This window comes from Chinchilla lanigera, unplaced genomic scaffold (assembly GCF_000276665.1).
Source record: "Chinchilla lanigera isolate Chin_1 unplaced genomic scaffold, ChiLan1.0 scaffold00018, whole genome shotgun sequence".
Lineage (NCBI taxonomy): Eukaryota > Metazoa > Chordata > Mammalia > Rodentia > Chinchillidae > Chinchilla > Chinchilla lanigera.
This window is the reverse complement of record NW_004955419.1, coordinates 6,394,100-6,418,972: the sequence shown is the minus strand read 5'-3', so window position 1 is coordinate 6,418,972 and position 24,873 is coordinate 6,394,100. Positions and strand designations below refer to the sequence as shown.

The window sequence follows — 24,873 nt, the reverse complement described above, 5'->3', positions numbered from 1 at the left end:
CTCCCTGTAATTAAGGCAGTGAGAGGCTGGGAGCTGGGATCCCTGTCATCTGAGGTGCGGGAGGGGGCGGGGACAGGAGGAGCCTCTCCACGGGCCGGCACACCACATCAGCTCCCTCTGGCTTTCCGGGAGCAGCTGGGCAGCAGTGGGAAGCCGGGAAGGACCCATTCTGGCCTCCCCTCCCCGCAGCGCTGGCCTGGACCCTCCTGCCTGTCTCCCCATCTCCTTGTCTCCCTGTCTTCCATTTCCCTTCTCTTGAGATCCCCTCCACCTCCACACCAGGGCTGTTCTTCCAAAAACAGGTCACCAAGGCTCGTTCAAGTGATGCTGTGGAGACGACAGAGCAGGTTCTCCTGTCCGGGTAGCCACAAGGAAGCTGGCAGAGGCCCACTTGTGGGAACAGCTGGCCGTCCCCTAGAAAGAAGCTCATTCACCTTCTGGGCTGCGTGCTGCCCCCTAGAACACTCCCATGTCCCCAGGCCTGCTGCCCACCCTGTTCTTGCCCTGACCCACTGGTCATCGACCCTGACAGTCTCCAGCCACAGTGAGTTACCTTTGTGCCTTGTGCCTTTGCTCCCGCCATCCCCTGGTTCTGGGTGTCCTCCCCCTCCTCGCTCAGCCTGCCCACCCTGTTCTTCTGCCTGTGTCAAGTCAGGTGCCTCCTCACTCAGGAGGCCTTCCCTGATTGGGCTCCAGTGAAGCCTTCCCTCCCCTCACTATGTATCAGCCAGCTTGCTGGTGCTGTCACAAAACACCTGAGACAAACAACTTAAAGTAGGAACCATTTATTTTGGCTTGTGGTTTCAGAGGTTTCAGTCCATGGTCAGCTGATTCCATGACTTTTAGGCCTGTGGTGAGACTGAAATATCGTGATGTGGTAGAGGGAAGCTCCCATCATGGCAGCCAGGAAAAGAGAGAGAGCGGGAAGGGGAAAGATACAGTCCCCAAGTTCATGCCCTTCAGCTAGGTCCTACCTCCTGTTTCTGTCACCTCCTAATCATGCCATTGATTATGGATCTATCAACAGATTAACCCACTGATGATGTTAGCACTCTCAGGAGCCAGTCACTTTCCAAAAACCTCAGCTCTGAACACATGAACCTTCCGGGGGACACTTTAGCATCAAATCATAGCACTCTGTAAGCCCATGATACTGGCCTGTATTCTGACTGGGTTTGTGGGACAGTGAGATGAAAAATGAGTCACTGCATCTTTTTTTCTTCCTCCCACCCTCACCAAGGCTGTGACCTCTCCAGAGCACAGGCCTGCCCTGAAGCTCACTCATGGTGATGGCCCTGGACAAGTGACATCGCCTTGTGCATTGCCCTCCTCTGTAAAATGGGCGGACCTGTTTCTACTAGAAGAGACCATTGTGAGGCTCACGTGAGACACAGTAGGTGAACACTCCACGCAGTGCCCCTCTGGTGGTGCTTAGCAAACCGTCCCCAAGCCGCAGCCTCGTTAGTCCAGCCCTGGCCTAACACCCACCCTCTTCCACACGGTAACCAGGGAGACCTTTCTGAGGGTGCGTGGGATGGTGTCACTACCAGGGTTCAGCCTCTGGGTAGGCTTGGGACCGCAGGTCCTGCCCCACCAGCTCCTGCATGCCTCCCTAGCACCAGCTCTCCCCAGGCCTTCAACCACTGTGCTCCAACCACCTGGAACTTATCTGAAGTTCTTGTGTACTCCTAAAGCTACCACATGGGCAATCCCTCCTCCTTCTTTACCTGGCTGACTTCTACACATCCTTTAGGCCCCAGTTTAGGTGCCCGTTCCTTTAGGAATCCTCCCCTGACCACCGCTCCCACTCAGGTGAGGCTCTTTCCTCGTACTCCTGCGCCACTTGACCCACACACCAAGTTGCAATGGTCTGTTTACCTGGGAGCTGTTTACCTCTGCAGGGGGCCAGACACTGTGCCTTGTTCCCTGCTGCAGACCTAGCAGCAGGCACCGTGTCTGGCGAGGACTAGTTGCTCAAAAAAATATTTAGTGACTAACTGAATGGATGGATGAGTCAATTTGTGCATCCCCCACACTGCAGGAAATGTCTGAGAACAGATTTGCGTGGGAGGTTCCGGCAGGGCCAGGGAGAAGCCCTTGGGGTTTGGGTGCCGGGTGGCAAGTAGAGCGGACCCCAGTCCTTCCCACGAGTGGATCAGCCTCCCCTCTTCCCACAGGTCCCCAGGGCCCCGGAACTGGCTTCCCGATGCTGAGCCCTGTCTCTGCCTCACCTCTTAGCTTTTCCATCTGCACAGCCCGGCCAGATCCCTGCAGCCAGCGTCGCGGGCAGCCAGGCCAAGTGTCCCCGGCGTCTTCCTATTTTAGACATCTCGCCGCCTCAGTCCCTTCTAATGTTCCCAGCCAGGCTGCGGGGGGAGGAAAAAGAGGTTACTGCTACTTTAAATGTACTGTATGAAGGCGAGGGCTGGAAAGGGGCCTGCTTGCAGGAATACCCAGTCATCTAGTTGGAAAAGCCGCCAGATGGAATACAAAAGGAGAAACCCAGACGCTCATGGAGACAGCCTCGGTTCATAAATTAGGTGGGGCCAGGGGCTGGGGGCCCACACGCCATGGAGCCCGACTCCCTCCTGGACCAAGACGACTCCTACGGTAGGGGAGCCGCGCCGGCCAAGTGGCAGAGTTGGGGATTTCAGCCCCGCTGCTTAGGCGGACTTTTCTCTGCTTTAGGAATTTGAGTTGAAGTGGGGGAGGCGGGCAGGCAGTGGGGTACTGTCTGGTCTCAAGTCTCTGGGCGGGTATGGGTGCCCGCGGTCATGAGGCATAGGGCTGCAGGGTTCCCCTTGGACTCAGCCCTGGAGGGTCAGGGGGAGGGAGAGAGTTTCTGGACTGCTTGTGTTTTGCTCTTGGCTAAGAAGAAAAGGAAGGAAGTTTGCAGCCCCCTGAGTGTCTGCCTCGCTGGCTGTCCCCCAGGCCTGCCTGCTGCTGTGGTGGATTCAATTAGTGAGATCCTGCAGATACATAGAGACGGAACAGGCAACAGGATCGGTCCTGGTAATTAAAGGCCAGGGCTCAAATTGAACGCGCTCCCCGGTGTACAGGGTCTCCAAGGCTGTGCCGGCAGGAGTTGCCCCTGCCCAGCCTCCCAGGCAACCGGAAGCCCTGGGTAGCATGTGGCAGGGTGGGGGGAGTTGTTTGGGACGGAGAACCCAAGCAGAGCCCGGGTCAAAGATTTGCAAGCCTCAGAAGGGTTTCTCTGTGGCAGACTCTGCAAGGTTGGGGCCCCGGGGATGCAGGTAACCAAGCTCCCTGGAATGCTCCGCCAGCCAGGCTGCTGCCCATTCTGCCAGGCTGCTTGGCACACAGTGCCAAGTGTTGTCTCTGGGCAACAGAGGGCAGCAGGAGGGCAGGAGTGAGGTTAGGCATGGGGGCAGCAGGTTTTAGGGCTCATGGGGGAGAGAGCCCGGGGAGCCTCTCTAGGTGAGTGGTGGAGGGACAGCCTCACCCCAGCTCGGGTGGGCCTTTTAGAGTCTCAGGTCCTCCTCAGGGAATAATGTGCACTGAGAAAATAGAGTTCTCCCTCTGGACTCCCCCATTCCCGCCAGGCCTGTCTGCCTGGCACAGAGTCAAGGCCAAATTCCCTTCCTCCTGCAGCAGCCCGGCTCCTTCCAGGGAGAGGCCTTTGCCACATTTGGAGCTACGGTCCCCAGGAGAACTGGGCCAGGCCCAGCCGCGCACACCTTTGGGGAGTCAGGGGGCCTGTCGCTGCCCCGAGTGACGCCCCCGGGTGCTGAGCTGTGGGTTGGGGTCAGCAGTGCACAGAGGAAAGAAGCCAAGTCCTAGGAAACCCTGCTGCTTGGTGACTAGAGAGGCAGGGGAGGGGGAAGGAAAGAGAGAGAGGCCCTGGCCCTGGAAAACCTCCCAGCCTGGAACAGGAGAGGGACAAACGATCTGAGTCCCCTGGGATCCTGGGGGTGGGACAGGCCTGTCTGCCTCTGGCGCTGTCCACCTGAAACCTGGCACAGGGACAGGACTGGCCTACGTGGGTGCCTGGATGCTGCCCTGTGAGGGCTGTGGATCCTTGTCTAGGGGCTGAGGAGGGGCAAGTCCCTGCGATCTCCATGCCCCTGCTCGGTGGCACCTCAGGAGCCCGGAGCCTGAACATGCTGCCCTTCAGGTTTGGTAGCGACAGCCTCCGGGCAGGGCGAGACTGGAAACTGAGGCCTCCTCCACCCTAACGGAAGGCCCTCTGCGCACAATCAGCCCTTGTCTCGCCTGCCGTGGGAGCTGCCGCTGACCTCCTGGGCACTGCCAGGCAGTGAGGAAGAGGCTGAGAAGCAGAGGAGGCCTTGGGAGCCGGGCATGCGGGACACGGGTGAAGGCCAGGCCCTGGCTGGGAGGGTCCCAGGCCCAGCTGGGGAGGGGGCTCTTCCTGGCTTGCAAGTGGCCGGCTTTTGCTGAAGTCTCCATGTCGTGGCCTCTCCTCAGGGACTGCACATGGACGGAGACAGTGGGCGCTCTGCTGGGTCTTCCCTCCCGCGGGGTCAGGGACCCCCCACCTCCAGACACAGTCACACTGGGGGTGAGGGTTGCACCAAGTGAGTCGGAGAGGACACAAAAGTCCTCCATCAGCCCCTCCTTGGAATGCTTTCTTCCCCCGGATTCTGGGACAGCAGACGCTTCTCTCCCATTTCTTTTCCATACTCCTTCTCCGGCCCCCTCTCCTGGACCTCTGCCTCTCTCTGCTGCCCACACGATCCATCACCCAGGTCTGCCTCTTCCACCTCTCTAAACCATCGGACTTCTCCTCTCTCGCTACACTCCTATACTGATCTGGCCTGCCCCACACTCCCCAAGCTATTTCTCACCTCAGGACCTTCACACAGGTCATTTCCACCTCCTGGAGCTAACTCCTCTTCATCCCACTATTATTCAAAAAGTCATCTGCTCAGAGGACCCTTCCCTAGGCCATGCTCTTCTAGTCCATCAGATCAGACCCCACCCACGGCCTCTCTTGCCCTTTCTGAGACCCACCCCTGTTCACACTATACATAGTTATACGCTGAGCCTGTGCAGCCCCCACTAACCTCTAGACTCTCAGTATCCCCACAGCATCATCCTGCCTGGTGCACAGCAAGCGCCTGACAAATACTTGCTGAACAAGCAAAGGGCGACTGAATGCAGGCAAGAGGGGAGGAAAGGCATTCCAGGCGGGGGGCGGGGGAAATTAGCAGGCGCAGCAGGCACACACAGGCGTGGCAGCTCAGGTCCTTCGGAGGTCTCTCGGAACCTCATACCCAGAAGGACGCTCTTGGCGGAGGATTGGAAAGCTAAGCACCTCGGGGGACTCAGGTGCCTTGATGGGGACAAAGTGGCAGAGCTGGGGTGGCGCTCTGGGCCCTTCTGCTTCTAGCGGAGTGAGATTCCCTTCCATCTGGTGGAGACCCTGAATGCAGAGTCCATGTGCCAGGTGCTGAGGGGCTGGGGCCTTGGCCCCAGTGTGGTGGGGAACTGCACCATTGGGCTGATATACAGACAGCACGGAACGGAGGCCCATCAGTGGCCTGTAGGTGAGAACCCCTTCCATCAAGGCCAACGAGGGCTCAGACCACAGCTGGGGAAGTACAGACAGATGCCGGGGTTCTTTACATCTGGTCAGAAGCTGGAAGGCAAGGAAGCTATGCACTGACCCCCAGCAGAGCCTGCGTGCACAGGTCCCAGTTTCTCCATCTGTAAATAGGAGTGAAGACTAGACAAGATCTGTCCATCAGAAAAACACATCCTCCCTGTCTGACTTACGATTGCCAAGGAAGCGGGAGCCTGCTCCTGACAGCAGGCCAGAGGCAAGGAGACCTTCTCCTGCAGAGCCGTCTCTCTTTGGGCTCTCAGGGATCCTGTCCTTTCTCCCATGTGCTGAGGGTGCCTCCAGCCCAAACCTTGGCTACAGCTCCGGCACCTTCTCCACTAGGGTGCGTTTTTTTACTGCCTGCTCCCTAGCCTGTCTCCTGGGTGAGACCATAAGATGCTTGCAGGGAACCCTGCCTCGTTGCCACTGTATTCTCAGGGTCTTGCATGGGCCAGGTGTGAGGATTGCCCAAACACATGCATTGGGTGAACGAATGATGAGTGAATGAATGAATGAGTAGCACCAGCTGGACCCCACCCTTAACCTGCTCCGCACCCTTGGACACCCTCCCTCTCTGGGTTTCTGTTTCTGTAGCTGTCACTCGAGGGTTCTCCTAATGTCCCAGTCACACAAGGAGCTGGGCCCAGGAGACAGCTGCGAGAGATGCTCTGGCCTCTTGCTTTGGAAACCCCGGGGGTCGAACAGACAGCCTAGAACCTCAGAACCTTTGGTTTCTTCCCGACAATCCCCAGCAAAGAAATCTGTTCAGGGTCACTGAGAGGCCCACCAGGAGGCAGATGGATGTGATTCTGTAAAATCCCAAGCGCTGCAGGTATATACAATAACAAGTTCCATTTATTGAGCATTTGCTGCATGCCAGGCTCCAGGAAAGATCTGTTTTGTGCATCATCTACTTAAATCCTCACAAGCAACCTTGCATGTAGCCCATTTTCCAGATGAGGAAACTGAGGCTTGGGAGAGTTCAGGAACTGACTGGCCCAGAGTACACAATGTCACTCTGACTGCAAAGCCTCAGATCTTTATGTTGCTGCCCTCTGAGTGCTGTGGCTGCATCCAGCTGCCCCCTGGGGGCCCCTCCTGATGCCTAGGTAAAATCCTGCTTCCTGGGGAGTGTTTGCCGAAGCAGTTCAGGGGACAAGAACAACCACGTGGCAGGAGCCATGTCAGTCCAGCTAGGGACAGCGAGTGGCAGAAGCAGCTGTAATGGGATGGGGTCTAAAGACAGGGCTATTTTGGGCTGAAAGCTGTTGAGGGCCCGATGTCCTAATGCTCTGGACCTTCCCTCCGGAGGGTGAGGCCGTAGATGCCACCGTAGATATTTGCCCCAGCTGGTATCATACAGAGGCTAATCTTAGAAGCCATATCGAGGTGCCCAGCCACATGCCTCACACTCATCACCTCATCCCCCTTCCCACAACCTGGTGAGGTGCGGTGCTTCTCATCCTAGAGATGAGGAGGCCCAAGCTCACAGAGGCAGGGGGACTTGTCCAAAGCCACACAAGCAGTGAGTGGCCAAGCCAGGAATTGCATATGACTGGCCCGCGGAGGAGCCTGTTGTGTAAACCAGGGCCTGCTAGGCCCGTCTCTGAGGCTGTATCTGTGAAATAGGACTTGGGAGGCGCTGCCCAGGCCTGCCCTGTCTCTCAGGCCTCCTCCAGGGCCCTTGTCAGGCCTCAGTTTCCCCATCCATGGTGAGGTAATGCCAACCTGGCCAGCCTGGGATATGGAAGGGATGCCAGAAGCAGGCTCCTTCCGCCTGGTCTAGAGTCCTGCACAGACCAAAAGAAGGGAGAGACCTGCTCCCACCAAGACTGGAGCGGCAGAGTCCCCTTCACCGAGCGCTTACTGTGTGCAGGGCTCCGTGTGAAATGAATGGAGCCATCGACTCCCTGCAGGAAGGAGTCATCATCTACTCAGACGAGACTGTCAAGGCTCAAAGCCCCAGGCCGCCCAACTGGTGAGGACAGTGTGCCTCCAACTGGGGACCCCCAGGCGCCTGCTTTCTCTCACCTCTCTGAGATGCCCCCAACCCTGGATCTTCTGGCTCCCAATCCACGGCCCTTCCGTGTGCCCACGGAGTTTCTGTCCTGCTGGCCAGCCACGCCTGGGCCCCTGGACCTGCTAGGGCCAGGTGGGTGAGGGGTTGCGCCCCTCTCTTGCCCCACCGACCAGGGAGGAGGGAAAGCAGGAAGAACACCCAGGAAGGCAGAGCAGAGAGGCCGCGCTGTGGGCGGGGTGCTTGAATCATTCATGCCCAGCTGCTGCGCAGGGAGGCCAGGGGCTGCAGCTGCGGCCGGGGTGGCAGGGATGGGGCCTGTGCCAGGCCGAGGGGAGCTAGGCTAACTAACACTCATGGGAGGGGGTCTCGGGGGAGGGAGGAGGCGCATTCAGGGGTCCTGAGTGCCCAGGGCAAAGGCGTTTCCCTTCACTAGCTTTGGGAAGGCTTCCTCTCACAGCGCACCTAAGACTCAGGCCCAGTTCCACCCTTGCCCTCCGCGGGAACTGGATCTCTGACTCCTCAGCCAGGTGGGGACAGCAGCAGAGGCCCGGCAGGACTCCTCCTCTCATGAGCACTGAGCGTTTCTTCTTAGATCATCCTGGACAGTGACTGCCTCATTGAAGGTCTGATGTGGAGCCTCGCAACTTTGTTAAATCGCTCTGTGGCATGGCCCCGTCCCCTAAGCTCCCTCCTCCTTAATGCATTTCCTTGCACACTGTTCAGTTCCCATTTTATAGGTGAGCAAACTGAGGCACTCGCCTAAAGTTGCCCGTTGGCTGCTCCAACCCACCCTTAATCCAAGAAGGCGGGCAGGCCCTCCCCAGCAGGCCCTGGCTGTGCCCAGCTTTCTCTCTCCGCCTGGCCTCCTTGGGCTGACCCCTCATGCTCAAGTCCCGCCCCTTCCCCATTGTCCCACCCACCCCTCCTGCTGGGTGGCCCTGCTTCCAGCTGACTTCAGGCGTCCCAAAGCCACAGCTGGGCCCCTCCCGGCTGGAACTCCTCCCAGAAGCCACCTCTGGAAGCCAAGGGGAAGGATCCCTCTAGGCTCTTCTGCTTATCCCCCATTGCATGATGGGAAGATGGCAGACAGAAGAGGAGGTTCTGGACCCACTTAAGATCCATCCTACCTCCTAAAAGGTCCAGAGATCTGCTCTGACTCTCCATCTCCCAGCCCCCACCCGAGCGAGGCCAGGCCCCACCTTGGACCTCTGGCCAGCTTCTTCTTCCCCTCCTGGGGCTGCCCACCTCCACCTGTCCCCCACCTCACTCTCCATACCACTCCATTCCCCCACCTCACTCTCCATACCAATGCAGCCAGTGACCTACATTCCCGAGCGAGCACCAGCACCTCAGTGGCTGTGTATGGAGTATAGCTCCGTAACAGGGCTTGAGCCCAGGTGACACAGGGCTCTGGCCTCCACTCCCCTCTCCACCCTCCCTCAAGAATGAGCTCCTGCCTCAGTGTCCTCACTGCTGTTCGCCTGCACTCTGGAGCCTTCCAGCTCTGCTCTCCTCTCCAGCCCCCACCTGGCCGATCCCTTTCCTTCTGAGAGCTCAGCTGAGTCACCTCCTCCAGGAAGTCTCCTTGATTACCCTGATGGGCTCCCTGGGGACCTCGGCTTCCTGCTGTGTCACTGCACACTGTTCCCCACTGGTCTCTATCTCTGGACTATGAGCCACCTCTCCAGCCAGGCTGAGAATGTTGTGGTTGGCGTGTGGGCCAAGGAAGGGGTCAGGGTTATCATCTATGTCCTGGGTTTGCTGTATCTGCAGAGTCATGTGACACTTTCTACAGTGTAATCTGTGAGTCTTGCACTGGGGATGTAGCTCAGTGGCATAAGCACCTGCCTGGCAAGTGCAAGGTCCTGAGTTCGATTCCTGGTACCAAAAAATCCCCCAGACAGTCTTTCCAGATGTGCCCTTGAGAGATGTCCTGAGTGCAGGCTGGCTTCAAACTCATGGCGATCCTCCTGCCTCAACCACCCTAGTGCTGGGATCACAGGCGTGCACCATCCCTGCTGGCCAGGGTGGATGGACGGACAGGAGCCTTTTCTGAGGCCGCCACTCATCTGCCCAGCCAGGTGACGCCTTCTCCCCCTAGAAGCCAGCCTGGAGCAGGCCCTCTGGTCATTATTTATCTCTAGTCCTAGGACATCTTGTGGCCTTTGAAGCGGGGAGTCACATCCTTCCATTTCTTGGGAATACTACTCAGCAGAGGGACAAACACACAGAGAAGAGGCAGGCGACAAGGAGCTCTCTCCCCGCCTCAGCAGAGGAGGGTCCCAGCAGACTCAGCTGGTGGGATGCCGGGGAAAACAGCAGCCTTCAGGGCAGAGGCGGTGGAAGGAGGGCAGGTTCCCATCCAATCCGGAGCCTGTGCCGTCTGTCCCGGATGGCTGGATCACCACAACCCCAGGCTTTGCAGCCAGTGACCTACATTCCCGAGCGAGCACCAGCACCTCGGTAGCTGTGTATGCAGAGCCCATGGGAGGGGCCTTGTGGCTGCGGAAGGTGCTCTGTGTACCCAGGTGGGGGTTCGGGGGTCCCTCACACCCTCCCCGGCTCCATGCACTCAGTCTGTGTCCAGCTTAAGGGACTGCAGCTCTTGAAATGACCGGGATGCCTGTCTCCTCCTGCCTCACCTCTGCTCCGACCCTGCTCCCGCCCCCAGCTGTGCCAGGATGCTGGGCTGAGGCTTAGGCATTGAAAATGGATAGTGGGGGTTATGGGGGGGGCGCTGGGCTGCAGCCAACGGCTGGACGAGAAGGAAGCAAGGGGGGCAGGGACACACATGGAGCAGGCACCGAGCTCGGGTCCCTGAAGCCTGGGGCAGCTGTAGTCCAGGTCAGCTGCTTCCTCTGGAGATGGCCTGAAGCGCTGGGGCTCTTGGCCGGCTCTGTGTGGGGTGGGGTGAGGGTGGCTTTCACCCCTCCTGGGGCTCCTCCTGTGGATGGCCCTGAGAGCGCAGAGGGCACATTTTGGATGCTCTGCTTCTTGCTTCTGTCTCTCAGCCTCTGTCTCTGTCTCTCCCTACCTCTCTGACTCAGTCTGTCTCCATACCTCCATCGCCCCCTCCTGCCTCTGTCCTGATGTCTCTCTCTCCTCCCTTCTCTCTATCTCTCTGTCTCTGTCTTTCTGTGTCTGGACATCTCTGTCTCAGTCACTGCATCTCTGTCTCTGCAGCCTTTCCTCGCCTGCTCTTTGGGGGGCTCCTGGACACCCTTTTTAGCATACCCAGACACACTTCCTGTCGAGGGCCTACTGTGCACAAGACCACGGCGCTGAGGCCCAGCTGGATCTTCCTTCCAGCTTTAACTCCCTGCCTGTCTCCCTTGCTCCGTGCAGGCCCCCGGCCCAAGCCAGGGAATGCCTCTGCTGCGCGCCCCAGCCCCCCTCACGCCTGTCCACACAGGACTCTGGGGCAGCCCTGTCACACCTGGCAACCTCGTGGTCACCCTGTCAATGTGTCTGTCCCTGCTGCACACATCGTGGAGCCTCCACTCTGTGCTCCCGGAACTTTTCCCTGAGCATTGGCTGAGTGACTTCTAAATGACTGAATGACCTTTGCAAGCTGCAAAGGCGCCCATCAAAACAACACAGCACAAGGGGTGGGGGATTAGAAAGCGCTTGATGCCTCCTATAGGAATCGGCCTCACCTGACAGAATGGCCACTGCGCCTGGCTGGTAGGAGGGGGCCTGGGCCTGCCCTTGGTCATCCAGAACGTTCCACTCCTTGATAGTACCCAGCCTCACCCTAGAGACTGGGATTGAGTTCGTCTAGAGAGCGGGCACTGAAATGTTCAAACCCCTCCCGCCTTCTCTCTCGCACCAGCAGACGGTTCTCAGGGTCAGCCACTGGAATGGGAGGAGAGCTGGGCCAGACCCTCATTCTCTGCCCCTGTCACTGCCACCCGCTGCCTCCACGGCAGCTCCTTGCTGGGTGCTAGAGGCCCAGGAAGCACCAGGCTGGGTCCCTGCCTCAGGAGGGGCTCGAACAGGCACCCCAAGCTTGGATGACAGCCGGAAAGGAAGCCCTGGGCGGGGCTCCTGAGCAGAAAGATAACCAGAGCTTAGCAGGTTGGAAGGAGGTCACGAGCAGGCAAAGGGGAACTCAGGGCAAAAGCCTGGGGTTGAGCCCACACAGTAGCCTCTCTGGGAACCTCGAGTAACTCAGTAGGCTGCACCCCAAAATCTAGGTGGGCAGGGATGGGGAAGAAACTCGGGGGCGGCAGAGGCCTTGAGTGCGAGGTCAGGTCTTGGACTTTATCCTGTGCTTTGGGGACACATGCATGGTTTCAAACAGGGGCGGGACACAGCTGCACTGAGTTTCCCCGGAGTTCCTCAGGCCCCTGCCCACCTAGCGGAGGTCCAGTCCCAGCAGGAAAAGCTGAGCCCGAGAGGAGGCCCAGAGCTGGGAAGGGAGTGGGTCCAAGGTCGGGAGCCGCAGGACGGTGGCAATCCCGTCCCCTGGTGTCCTCAACAGCCCAGCTCAAGCTCACCTTCAGAGGTAAGAGTGACTCCAGTCCTCCTCCTCGTGCGCTTCAAGAAGTAAGCCAAGGGAGCAGGAGAAGGGAAGATTCACTGGAGTGCTTCTCTCCATTCTATGGAGGAGGAAACTGAGGCAGGGAAGTTTGTCGATTGCCCACAGTCATACTGCAAGGGAGTGTGTCAGAGTCAGGATTTGAACTCTGGCTCTGTTGCCGCAAAGTCCATGTGCTAAAAAAAACAAAGTCCATGTGCTTCCCACAGTGCATGACTACTCTGAGGCTGCACTGAACACCAGGTGCCTATTCCAGGAAGGGGAGGGACACCCCTACCTTTCCGGTATAGAAGAGCAAAGCTGGGGGCTGGGGATTTAGCTCAGCGGCAAAGCACCTGCCGGGCAAGCGCAAGGTCGTGAGTTCGATTCCTGGTACCGGAAGAAAAATGAAAGATGCAAATGAAATGAATAGCAAACCTGGCCCTAGCAGGGGTCAAGCTGGCCCTGTGCTGATCAAAGGATCAGGGAATCAGAGGTGGGGGGCTGGGGATATAGTTCACTGGTACAGTGCCTGCCAGGCAAGCATGAGGTCCTGAGTTCGATTCCTGGTGCCCACGAAAAAAAAAAAAGAAAAAAAAGAAATCAGAGGTGGCTTAGGAGGGCAGCTGCAGGGGCTTGTGGCTGGCAGGGGAGGGTCCCGGCAGGGGGAGAGGGGAGTGAAGAAGCGCAGCTGGGAGCTGGCCAGAGCAAAGGTGCAGAGGTGGGAAGGAGTTTCAGGAAGCTCCCAGCCTGGGAGCTGGAGAGGAGGGGACCCTCTCGGGGAGGGGCTCTGTCCTGGGGCAGGGCCTCTCCGCCTTTAACAACTGGTGCTCAGGATAACGCTTTGTCGAGTGCGAGCCGTTGTCCTGTGCACCGTAAGATACTCAGGAGCATCCCTGGCTCCTACTCACAGCACCAATGTGACAGGCAGAACTGTTTCCAGATGTTGCCCATCAGCCCCAGTCAAGGGCTACTGTGCTGGGGTGTGCAGGCCCTGTGGAAGGGGTTTGAGTAACAGAAGGACAGTTCCAAGCTGTCCGGGGAAGGCCCGCGCCCCAGACCTGCTCATCCTCAACGCCAGGCTCATCCCGCACCTGTCCTCAGCCTGGGCTCGTGGAGTTTGAGGAGAGCTCCCCCCGCAGCACGGGGACTGAGGATGAAGCTGCAGCCAAACGAAGAGCTGGTGTCTGGGGAGAAGACCTCTCTCCCTCTCATAGTCGGGGCACCGGGGGTGGGTGGGGATGGTGGCCCAGGCCCCAGAGGGGCTGGTGAGAGGCAGGACTTGGGCTGAAGGTGCTGGAAGAGGTGGCAGCTGCCCGCTGTGGACAAGCAACCTCTTTTGGGCGGCGACCCTGCAAGTGAAGCCATGTCCTGGGGACATGGAGTCTTGAACTCCTGACCCGTTGCTGTGGCGGTGAAGAGGTCAAGGGCTGCCTTCCACAGGGTGCGCAGACAGCGGGCAGCCCAAAGCCCCTCCCTCTGCTCCTGTCTGCGTCTCTGAGGGGACTGGGGCTGCTTGCACTGTGTCAGAGAAGGGCGGGGCTGGGAGGGGAGAAGGGGACGGAAGCCCCCCTTGATGGTGGGTGATGGCTACTCAGGGCACGGTTGGCCCCAGCCACTTCAGGATTCGGCCTCTGTATTCAGAGGCTGTGCCCGACGCACACCCAGGCTGGTCTCGTCCTCCTGTAGCCTCAGGCCTGTGCAGAGGTGGTGAGCAGGAACTTTTGCTGGAGGAAGGAGGGGGAGGAAAAAAGAGAAACGTGTGGCTTTAGAAAAGAGAGACCATGAGAGAAAACAAACGTGCCACTGGATGGAGGAGCCGCCTGTCCTTCCGGCAGTGAACTGACGCGCCTCCCTGAGCATGCGCACAGACACCACCTCTCTAGGGCCGGGCTCCTGGACGGCTCAGCCCCCAGAGGCGGGGCCTGACAGGCACCTCTAGGACATGGCCCTTGATGCTGTCAGCAAAGCAGGAGAGGTACTCAGGGGGATGGCGTGGGAGTCTCGGGTGGGCATTTAGCACGCAGGCACAGCCACTATCAGCGGAGCCGGGTGCTTGGCTCTAGGAACCCAAGAGTAAAGAGGCTCTGTCCAGTGCAGAGGTTGTCCAAGGCGTTGCCTGAGGGTTACGGTGTGGGAAGGACCCATTTCCCTTAACCCAGCCCCAACCAGAGCTGCTCGTGTCGGTCTGATATAAACGATGGTCTTGCCAGAAAGATAAGGCTTAAAGGGCATAGTGTGGCCCTCAGGCCCCGGGAAGGACAGAGTGACAGAGCCAGTTGACCTCCTGGCCCTTCCTGCCAAAGCAGGCAGTCCTCTGTTGAAAGCATAAACACATGAGTGAATAACTAGGAATGTGAAAGTGGGTTTTGTTTGGTAACATGGAATGACAACAAAGGACACTTGGTTTCTGGGGCAAGGGGCGGAGGATGGGAAAGAGGAATTGCCCCAAAGCAGGACACAGAGCGCGGAGCTGCGCAGCTGATCGTTATGAACTTGGTTAACTACCCTACATCCAGCCGCTGCCAAAGCACTTCACCAATGGCTCGGCTTTGGCCAAAACAGCACTAAGTTTACAGTCAGAACCTCAGGATTCGAATCCGGTCTCTTCCATTCACCCACTGCATTCACCTGGGCCAAAGCAACGCCCTCTTAAAACTCAGTTTCCTCCTCGTGTAATGAGGCTAACAACATTCTCATGCCAGAGTTGGAGGGTCTAAAGAGGAGCGCAGAGTGGTCATCCAACAATTCCCAGTGGGCTCAGGAGTCTTCCTTGCATGCAAAGTTGGAGAAGGTTCAACCAGCTATGCCCCTTCTATCTGTGAGACCTCAGGCAAGCTTGCTTTCTTTCTTTCTTTCTTTCTTTCTTTCTTTCTTTTTTTCTTCCTTTCTTCAGCACTGAGGATTGGACTCAGAGCCTTGTACTCAGCCAAGCACTCTACCTCTGAGCTATATCATCAGCCCTTTTTATTTATTTATTTATTTATTTATCCGGTACCAGGAATCGAACTCATGACCTCACACTTGCCAGGCGGGTGCTGTGCCACTGAGCTAAATCTCCTGCCCAGCCCTTTTTATTTTTTATTTTGAGACAAGGCCTCCCTAAGTTCCCTGAGCTGGCTGTGAATTTGTGATCCTCCAAGTAGCTGGGATTGTGGGTTTGCACCACTATGCCCTGCCTGAAGGAAATTTCTTAACTTCTCAGCCTCTACTTTCTCATTGCTAAAATGGGTATAATAGCAGCACCCATCTTGCTCACAGGATACGAGTTGCTAAGTGTTAAGGCACCTAGAATAGAGCTGCATGCTTGTTATTATTTGCATTCAAATAATAGCAGAGATGAGACCTTGCCCAGGAGAGAGACCTGAGAAATGGAGTAAAAGAATGAATGAAATACTGAGCAAATTCAAAAAAATTAGGGTTCTTCTCATGAATGCCTAGTGGATCTATCTTGACTCATTCTTCCTCTTGGCTGGGAGCCTACTCTGGCTCCCCAGGGCTTGGCCTCCCCATGCCTTCTCCAGACGTGTAGAGGTAGGATCCATTTCGCTCCTAGATGATTTTGGGTGATAAAGAAGTAACTTCAGCAGCCTTGAATCGAATCTTCTCTCCAGAACGTGTAACAAACCTGGAAATTAGAATTGCCCTGAAGCTGATTATTCTGGGAGGGCACCTCCTGGCATTAAAACTAAATTAGATCAAGGTACCTCTGTTATTAGCAAAATAATTCCCTACGATTACGGAACGCAGCCATGAATCCTGATGGCAGATGAACTTCAGGTGACTTACTCGAGACAAATAACTGTGCAAAAATCACAGGCTCATCTAATCACTTCTCTATAGCGTTTCAGTCGGGTAATTATGCTAATAGGTCTCAGAAATCACCTTTTGTGGTCTGGGATTGGGAGGGTTTGCGAGAGATATGTGTGCAGTGGGTATGACCTGCTTCCATCGGTGAGGCTGGGCGCATGCCATGCTGATTCCAAAGTGGGATTGTGGGGAAGCTGGTCCGACCCATCATCAACTGGGGGAGAACCCTGTTAACAGTCAAAATTACAGTGGCCTCATTATTCATCTCGTATCAGACACTTTACTCCAGGAAGTCAAATTTGTCTAAGTTCCACAGTCAGGCTGATAATTCTGAGAAACAAGTGAAAGTGTAAAAGCTCCCAACCTTTAAGTCAATTCAATTCAGTTCAACAAATGTACACTTGTGCCCCTGGGGGTAGACAGGAATCTGGCCACAAGCAAAGAGAGTAACAACACTTAAGAGTGTGTGTGACGTTTTTCCAGACACTCAGCCACCTGATGAGACGGTTGGTATTGTGCCCATTTTAGAGACAAAGCAATGGAGGCTCAGAGAAGGAAAAGGGCTTGTTCAAACTGCCATTAGTGGACATGACTACTTCTGCCCACCCCAGAGACAAGACGCAGGAGGATTCCTGGCAGAGCAGACTTGGGGAGAGGGCACCATAGGCAGAGGAAATGGCCAGAGCAAACAACCAGAGGCAGAAGGCTAAAGAGAAAGTCCAAGGGTGGGTGACGGGGGAGGGAGACTAAAGACCTCAAATGACTGACTGAGGTTTGGGGCGTGGTAAGCCCTGGATGTGCTCAAGCAAAGGAGGGTCAGATCAAATCTGAGAACTTGGGCAGAAGTGGGGGCCTCCCTAGTGTATGAGGCTGCTAGTATGGAGGGAGAGAGAAGGGAATGAAATAGTCAATAGACTGCCGGCAAGCACAAGGTCCTGAGTTCGATTCCTGGTACAAGAAAAAGAGAAATAATCGATAGATAACTTTTTTTTTTTTTTTAGCATATCCCAAAACACTGCACCGGACATACTTATACTAAAAAGCTATTCAATCAGGAGTAGTGATGTGCACCTGCAGCCCCAGCTACTTCGAAGGTTGAGACGGGAGGATCACTTGAGCCCAGGAGTTCAAGACCAGCCTGTACAATATAATAAGACTCCATCTCCTAAATAAATAAAGTATTCACTTCTTATATAAGATTTACATTTAACTATGCATCTTGTATTTCATCTGGTAATCCTATCCCCAGCCCTTCACCTCATCCCTTGGCTGGATCCTCTGGCCAGTACAACTTTCCCCTGTGGGCACATAGGCCTGGCAAACTCCTATTCGCCCCTTGAGACCCTGCATTCCTCACTACTGCTGTGACCATATTTATCGTGCATTATGGTAATTATCTTCCTGTGGAATTGTTTTTCTACCTAGCTTGCCTCTAAGCAGCCAACTTTCTGGGTGCAAAGGGGGAAAAAGTTAAGACCATGATTCTCTCCAGTTCCTGTCCCCAACTCTACCCCAAGTTACGTCCAGTTTCGGCCACTCAGGCTTCTCCATCTGTCCTGGGATCTTACTTGCTCCCTTGAATACTGCTCACCTCTCTCACTGGCATTTTTGAAGTCACATTTCCTGCTGGGTCGCTCTCACCAGCCAGGACTCTTATCCTGCTCACCTATCCTGCCTGCCACTAGCTGGATCCCCCAGGAAGCAGGCTCTGAGAAGTGGCAGCATGTGGGAGGCCCATCAGGGACAGTTTTTCAGCCGAGGCTGATGGCAGGGAAGGAAGCAGGATGGGACAAAGATGCCGTTGAGCTGCCCCCAGCCCTGTGGGGGTGTCAGCCATCCTGTGCAGGGAGGGCCAGCATGGAGAGGATCTCTGCAGCTGGGAGGGCCATTCAGGGTGTTCTGAGCAGTGTCAAGGGTCCAGGTCTTGATGCTTGGCTAGTTACTGGACATAGGACACCCAAGGTAGGGGATGTCACCTCTACTGAGATGTCTGTCTTCAACAGAGGTGACCCCAAAGAGCAGACAGCAGAAAGATGTCCTCCAGAAGCCTCCCCACACCTGAAGAGAGGGTTTTTCATTCCAGAAGAGGGGATTAGCGTTGCACATCACAGCAGCCAACCCCCTACCCAAACACCCCCTCTAATCCTGTCTCTGCTGTTTGGGACCAGATCCCCCCTGAGCTATCTGCCCTTCCTTCCCTGCTTCCTGGTCACTTCCCAGTTTCTGGTCTGTTCCCTTTAAACCCAACTTCCTTCTCCAGACGAAGAGATTTGTGCAAGACTCAAGAGACAGCCCTGTCCCTCCCCCGCCTAGGGTCTCCCAGTAGCTCCCCTGAAGTCCAAGCTCTTGGGTCCTTGTGACCGAATACTGCCTCTGTCCCTGCTCCCCTCACCCATAGCGGCCCCTCACACATGCCCAAGGGTGCTCGATGGTAATTCCCCGGGCACGACAGGCCATCTCAAGCTTTTGCATGGGCTCATTCTTCTTTGGCTGTGTTTTCTCTCTCCTTTAAGACACACACAGCGGTCATCTCCTTGGAAGCCTTCCCTGGAGACTCCCTTCTCTGTCTGCCTGCCACCCAGGTCCCACGACCACTACCTTTGTCTTTGCCCAGTTACCAGCGTATGTTCCACAGCCAACTGGGGGCGTCTCACACAGGGTCAACACCAGGGGAGCCCCAGGACCCAGCTGCTGCTACCATGTCTGCCCACTGCCCCTGGGAGCAGCAGTTCACTGTTGTGTTTCTCTGCATCCCCAGCACCCAGCGGCCCAGAACCTGGCACAGATGACGGCCCCATGACATTGAGTTAGGAACTTAGAGAATCCATAAACCGCAGGCCCGGGTGTGAGAGAAACTGCAGAGGCGGAATCAAAGCATCCTGGGTGGGTCAGAGTCCACCGAGACTGCCCCCCATTCCACCAGGCCTCCCGGGAAGCTGGAGCCACTCTCTGCATGGCATCCTCTGGTCCCTCCACCATGCAGAGCATCTGACACCAGCCACGTTCTGTGTGTTTAATTCTCAAACATCTCTGCAGCAGAGGCAAGGTTTGCACGCTTCCACTATTTATTCTCCTTGACTGGCACTGCCCTGCAGGAGCACTGCTCGGAATTCTCCCTCTTTCCCCACCCCCACTCCTGTCATCCCTGCTCCAGGGTCCTTGAGTGCCTGCGTCTGAGTCCTATGTAGCTCCCTTGACCAGGTTCTGAAGCTCACTTCCATCCTCTGCGAGGGGCGGACCACCCCCACAAGAAACTAAGCTATCGGTTATTTTACACTGCTGTAAGACACTCTCTGCATGGATGGGGTAGTGTGGCATAGTGCTTACAAATCCCACGATTTAGAAGTGAGCAGACATGGGTTAGAGCACAGGCGCTACCATTTACATGCTCTGTAACGTGCAAATTGCTTATACTTTCCAGCCAGTTGCCCCAGGTGTCATATAGAAATAGATGATACTAGAACAAACTTTCTCAAAGGTGGTTGGGAGAATAAATGAGAGAATATTCAGAGTATCTGCAAAACAATCAAATTTGTATATGTATAAATGGACATAAATATTGTGACTAAATGTCCAAAAATGATACCTCCATCAGAGGTGGTGTGCGAGCTGATTAGATCTATTCGTTCATTCAATATTCACTGAGATCTGTTGTATGTTGGGCTCCTTGATGGGTGAGGGAAGGGGCGTAGCAGTGGGCAGAACCAGGCACGACCCCTGTGCTCCTGGGTCTCCAGCTCTAGCGCCATGATACATCCACCCAGTGACCACAGAATGAAGGTAAAGTTGTCAACAGTGATCAGAGCCATGAAGGGAACCACTAAGGCCATGGATGTGTACTGTGGGAAGCCAGGGAAGACAGCTTTAAGGAAACAACACTGAGTGGCCGCCAGAAGAAGTTAACTGACCCCTGGAGTTGGGGGGACAGAGGAAAGTGCTCACAGAAAGGAACCTGGAGTGTGCAAAGCCCTGGTGTGTCAGGGGAAGGAGCACTGCACGTTTGAGGGCCCAGAGGTTAGCGAGAGTGGCTCAAGGCAGAGAGGGAGTGGGGAAGTTGGCAGAACAAGAGGCTGGAGAGGTGGACGGGGCCGGCCCCAGGGTCTAGTAGGCCGCCTTGAGACAGGAAGAAGGAGTGGGAGTGCTGTGATTGAACTGTGCTTTGAAGACCTCTTGAGGACCAGTGGACAAAGACCCACAGGGAGAGAGGCTGGCAGATGCCAGGAATCAGCTCCGTGCTTAGTGAAGTCCTAGCAGGAGTTGGACTGGGCTAGAAATAAACATGGAGGGGTCACCAGCATAAGGACAGCAACGGAAGCGGTGGCTTCTGCGCAGTGGAAGTTGTCGGAGGATAAGGGGACTCTGGTAGTCCTCACCTCCAACTTTTATGGCCCAGGGGAGTAACATGAGATGGCCAAGGAAGGGAGGAAGTGACAGCAAGACTGGAGGCTGGTGAAATGGAAGTGAGCAGAAGTTTCCATGGGGCTGAGAATTGCCAAGAGGTCAGGCAAGATGATTCCAGGGTGTCCTTTAGTGTTAACAGCAAAGAGGTCATTGGGGGCTTTCCTGGGAGCCATTAAGAAGGATTTTGGCCTGTGTGGCCATTTTCATGGAACTCGGTGTCATCAACAGCCAGGATAATCTTATATTGTCCAGTGACATCTGCACCAAGTAAAACTGGCCTATTAGTTCAGAAAGTTTCTCAGAACTCTTGAAGCACACGGTGCTGTTCTTTTCCAGTGACCATACAGTCCTGTCAACTTTAGATATTTGTTTGCATCTACAATAGATAACATTGGCCAATTCATCTTCCAGAATCTGGACCATAAGCCATTTGTGATCCCGTGTGCTGCCTTGATGGAAGCTCCCAACAAGTGGACATATGTGGATTTTGCATATAGAGTGCACACAGTGCGCTTGGTAAATCACTTCAGATGCATCCCTGGGGAAGGTGCCACAAGCTCTGTCGCCTGTACAGATGGATGCTGACAAGGAAGAGACAGGCCCAGATTGGGATCCCTGGAATACGTGTGAGGACAGAATGGAGGGGGCCAGCGCGGATACGGGAAGATAGAGAGAAAGGAGAGGAAGCTCTGTGATTCTGAAATGCTGCGCAGTGCATCACCTCTAGGGGTGTGGGTGTGGGGGGGAGGCTGGGGACAAGGCACAGGAGGCAGGAACACTAGGAGTACTGACTCGGAATGCACTTCTGCCCATCCTACCTAGATCCTGGACTGGCCTCCAAACGCATGCTTTAGTTCAGAACTGGTGAACACCCTTGTAATTAATCAGCCCACCACTTTTCATGGTAACCCAACAGGGTTCCTTCCACCCTCCCCTGCAAACATCTTCCTTTTCACATAATTGCTACCTGACTCAAGAAAGGGGTCATGCATTCCGCTTCTGTGATCTCAAGGATAACGCCTTGTGATAAGTCCTAGCAGGTCCTGGTTGTGCAGACCCCAAACCGAGGCTGAGAGTGACATAATAGCATGTCAGGTCACACAGCTGGCAAGTGGTTCGGCCTAGATGTGAACACAGGTCTCTCTGACCCCGAAGTTCACATTGCCATCAAGAGCATTCAGTAAAGAACAAGGAGTCAATCCAGCCCTTGGTGGGGCTGCTTTCCTTTTGAGAGTTTGGCATGGCCTCTTTAGGTCTCTCAGTATTAGTTCTATTCAGTCCTTTTGTTCAGTCAACAAACCTTCCTAAGGACAGGTTTTGTACAGGTAATAGGGGTGCAGTGATAGCTCAGACAAGATTTGTGACCTCAAAGAGCTCACACTCTGCTCCAAGAGACAGACTTTTAATCAGGCACAGCAATCCACAACGTGATAAGCATGGGGTAGGCAGAAGCATAGGGAATCCTCTGCCTGGGAAAGTGGACAAGGACCTCCCGAGGCTTTCCATGGGCTGCAGCGTCTCAGCTGGATTGTAATAGAGGAACAGGCTCTGGCCCAGCAGAGAGGGGGAGAACCAGCATTCCAGGAAGAGAATTCTGTGCAAATGCATGAGGGCAAGAGCTCGAGGTAGGAAGAAGGAGTATACAGCACTCACTATATGGTGGTACCTAGGTGAGGGGAGTCCCAGCTGGCTGGGAGTAGAGGTGTTAGAACTCTGGTGGATATGCCAGATGGAGCTATTTATGTTCTTTAGCTTTACTGAGCACTGTAACAGGACTCATGCTTTGTGCTGGACATTTAGACATAATGACTATGTTATTAAAATGAACTGAGCAAAGTGTGGTGGTACGTACTTGTAATCCCAGCACTCTGGAAGGTGGAGATAACAGGATCACAAGTTCAAGCCCATGGAGGGAGAAGGGGGCTTAATGACATAGACAGATCTTGTTTCAAAATAAAAAAAAAAAAATTTACAAAGGGCCAGGGAGATTGCTTGATGTGAAGGCCCTGGATTCAGTCTCCAGTACTGGGGGTGGGTGAGGGGACTGAGGTCTGAAGCAGGAGCAGATCTGGATTTTATGTGGACTCCTAGCATACTTGCTATGTACCCTCAGAAAAGTTTTGGGGCTGGTGGTGGTAGCTCGGGGGCAGAGTGCTTGCCTAGTTTCCACAAGGCCCTGGGTTTCTCTCTCTGTCTCACACACACACACACACACACACACACACACACACATTGAAGAATAAGACAAGCACCTGTGTACTCACCACCCTAGTCTTAAATAAAATTTGACCAAAATGGAGGAAGCCTCTCTCTACCAGCCCAGCCCATCCCATCTCCCTCTACACCCAATGGTGCACACTTTGCTTTTACCACATCTATGCACTCCTATCACTACCAGTATGAATGAAATTACACAATTTGACCTTCTACAACTTGCTCCTCCTCTCTCCTCTGGAGATTTGCAAGCAGTCTCTAGTCATTCATTGTGACCACAGCATAGGATTTTTCTGATCATTCCACAACTTGATTGGTAATGCATCCTTCTACTGATGGGTACTGGGCAGTTTCAGATTCTTCTTTAATACAAGTAGTGCTGCAGTGAGCAAGAACATCTTTACGTGTATCTCAGAAGTGAAGACTGAATTCCTGGGGTATGTGCAGCATCGATATCTTTCCTTGCTGTCAAATGTCTTCCAGAGAGGTTTTACCCATCTCCCTCTCACCAGCAGGGTAGGAGACCTCTCTGCCTCATATCCCGGTGGTTCTGCTTCTGTGCTTTTACTTCTTTGCTTTTGTGCCAGCCTGGCAAGTGTGAAATGGCACTTTATTGGGGTTTTGTTTTGCATTTCCCTGATTGCTGATGACGGTATCTTTGTATATGTTTATGGACAGTCATGTGTCCTCTTCTGAAAGTTGCTTGTTCATCTATTTTGCCCAGTTTTCTATTGTCACTGATTTGTAGAGAGCTTTTGCATATTTTGAATATTGCATTGTATATATCTTCTTTTGATAAAGTTTTACATTTTAATTAAATGTATATCTTTTTCTTGACATGTGCTTTTTGAGTCTTAAGAAATGTTTTCCTCTATGAACTCGTGTGTGTGTGTGTGTGTGTGTGTATGTGTGTGTGTGTGTTTTCAGTATACCTGGAATTGATCTTTTCTGTATGGTGTGAGGTAGGGATTCTACCTTTTTTTTCCAGTATGGATAGCAATCACTCCAGGACCATTTATAGAAAAGCCCACCCTTTCCCTACTGACCTGCAGTGCCATCTCTACCAAATATTAAGTTTCCATACATGTGCAGGTCTATTTTTGCAGCCTCTATTCTAGTCCACTAGCCTATTTGTCTGTCTTAATCCAATAACAAATGGTCTAGTTGTACCTCTGAAAGCTCCTCCCTTGAATTAAGAGGGGCTTTCAGGAGCAGATCCAGGTCTTACTCTTCTCTGCATCCTATAATGCTTTAGTTTACAAAAGAGTTTCTCAAATGCTGTCTCTCAGGGGTCCTAGAATTCCCTTTCCCAGAGAAGAAAACTGAAGCACAAAGGTGAGGTGGCTTGCCAAGGTCACATAGCCAGAAAGTGTTGGATCTGGGCTTCTGTCAGGTTTCATAGTCACCATTCCATACTGTCCAGGCCCTGAAGGCTTCTACTGACCCTGTACCTGCAACCCGCTTCCCTCCCTCCCTTCCCCTTCCTTCCTTCCTTCCTTCCTTCCTTCCTTCCTTCCTTCCTTCCTTCTTTCCTTCTTTCCTTCTTTCCTTCTTCCCTTTCTTCCTCCCATCCATAAGTAGCTCCTGAGTGATGAGTTGCCAGCTTCCTTCTTGTGGTGGGACGGAGACTATATTTTTGAGCGGCTCTTTGCAGCGCTGGAGACTCCAAGAGAGGGGCGGGTATACTGTGGTGGTTTTTTGTTTTGTTTTGTTTGTTTTGGCTTGGTTTTGGTTTTTTGAGACAGAGTCTCACTATGTAGTCCAGACTGGCCTCAAACTCTCAGTGATCCTCCGGTCTCAGCCTCCTGACTGCTGGGATCACAGGCATGTGCCACGATGCCCCCTGCTGTGGTGGGCAGTTTGTGGATGTCTTCTAATGCCTGAGGTCAGCGAGAAGAAGGCGGGCCAGGTTTCAGAGTCAGTTTAAAGGGCAGTCCCAAGTTCGCAGGTGGGCCCCAGCACTGACTTCAGAGAGGACTCGGCGCTCCACTGGAATTAGAAGCGTCCCCTCGCCCTCCCTCCTTGCGAGGCAGGAATGCGAAGGATCAGCTTTCAGCCGAGCTGCGCCTGCCTTTCCGGGGAGCTCCCAGTGCCGGCCCTTCCCGAGAGGCCGAATTAACTGGTTCTGTCTGTCAGACTGGGAGAGCAGCTCTCGCTAAAAATAGAGCCCTGCCCAGAGCTACCTGCGCCGCGGAGTCCCGGGCCGCTGCCGGGGAGTCCGAGCAGGGACGGTGCAAGGAGCCCGACAGCCCTGCACGGCGCGCGCCGCGGGCCTCGCCGGGGACCGACCCCAAGGCCGAGGCCGAGGCCGCGGCACAGTGCCAG

The 24,873-nt window shown here is 54.8% G+C and overlaps 1 protein-coding gene across 1 annotated transcript in view; it reads left to right on the top strand.

The window, feature by feature from the left end:
- Positions 1 to 2,353: 2,353 nt before the first annotated feature.
- The window catches only part of Dab2ip (DAB2 interacting protein), a 187,183-nt gene continuing 164,663 nt past the window's right edge, over positions 2,354 to 24,873 (top strand). Inside the window, exon 1 of the mRNA XM_005382545.2 lies at positions 2,354 to 2,610. Within this exon, the coding sequence (XP_005382602.1) occupies positions 2,571 to 2,610 (40 nt within the window). The 5' untranslated portion in view covers positions 2,354 to 2,570. The remainder of the gene's footprint in view (positions 2,611 to 24,873) is intronic.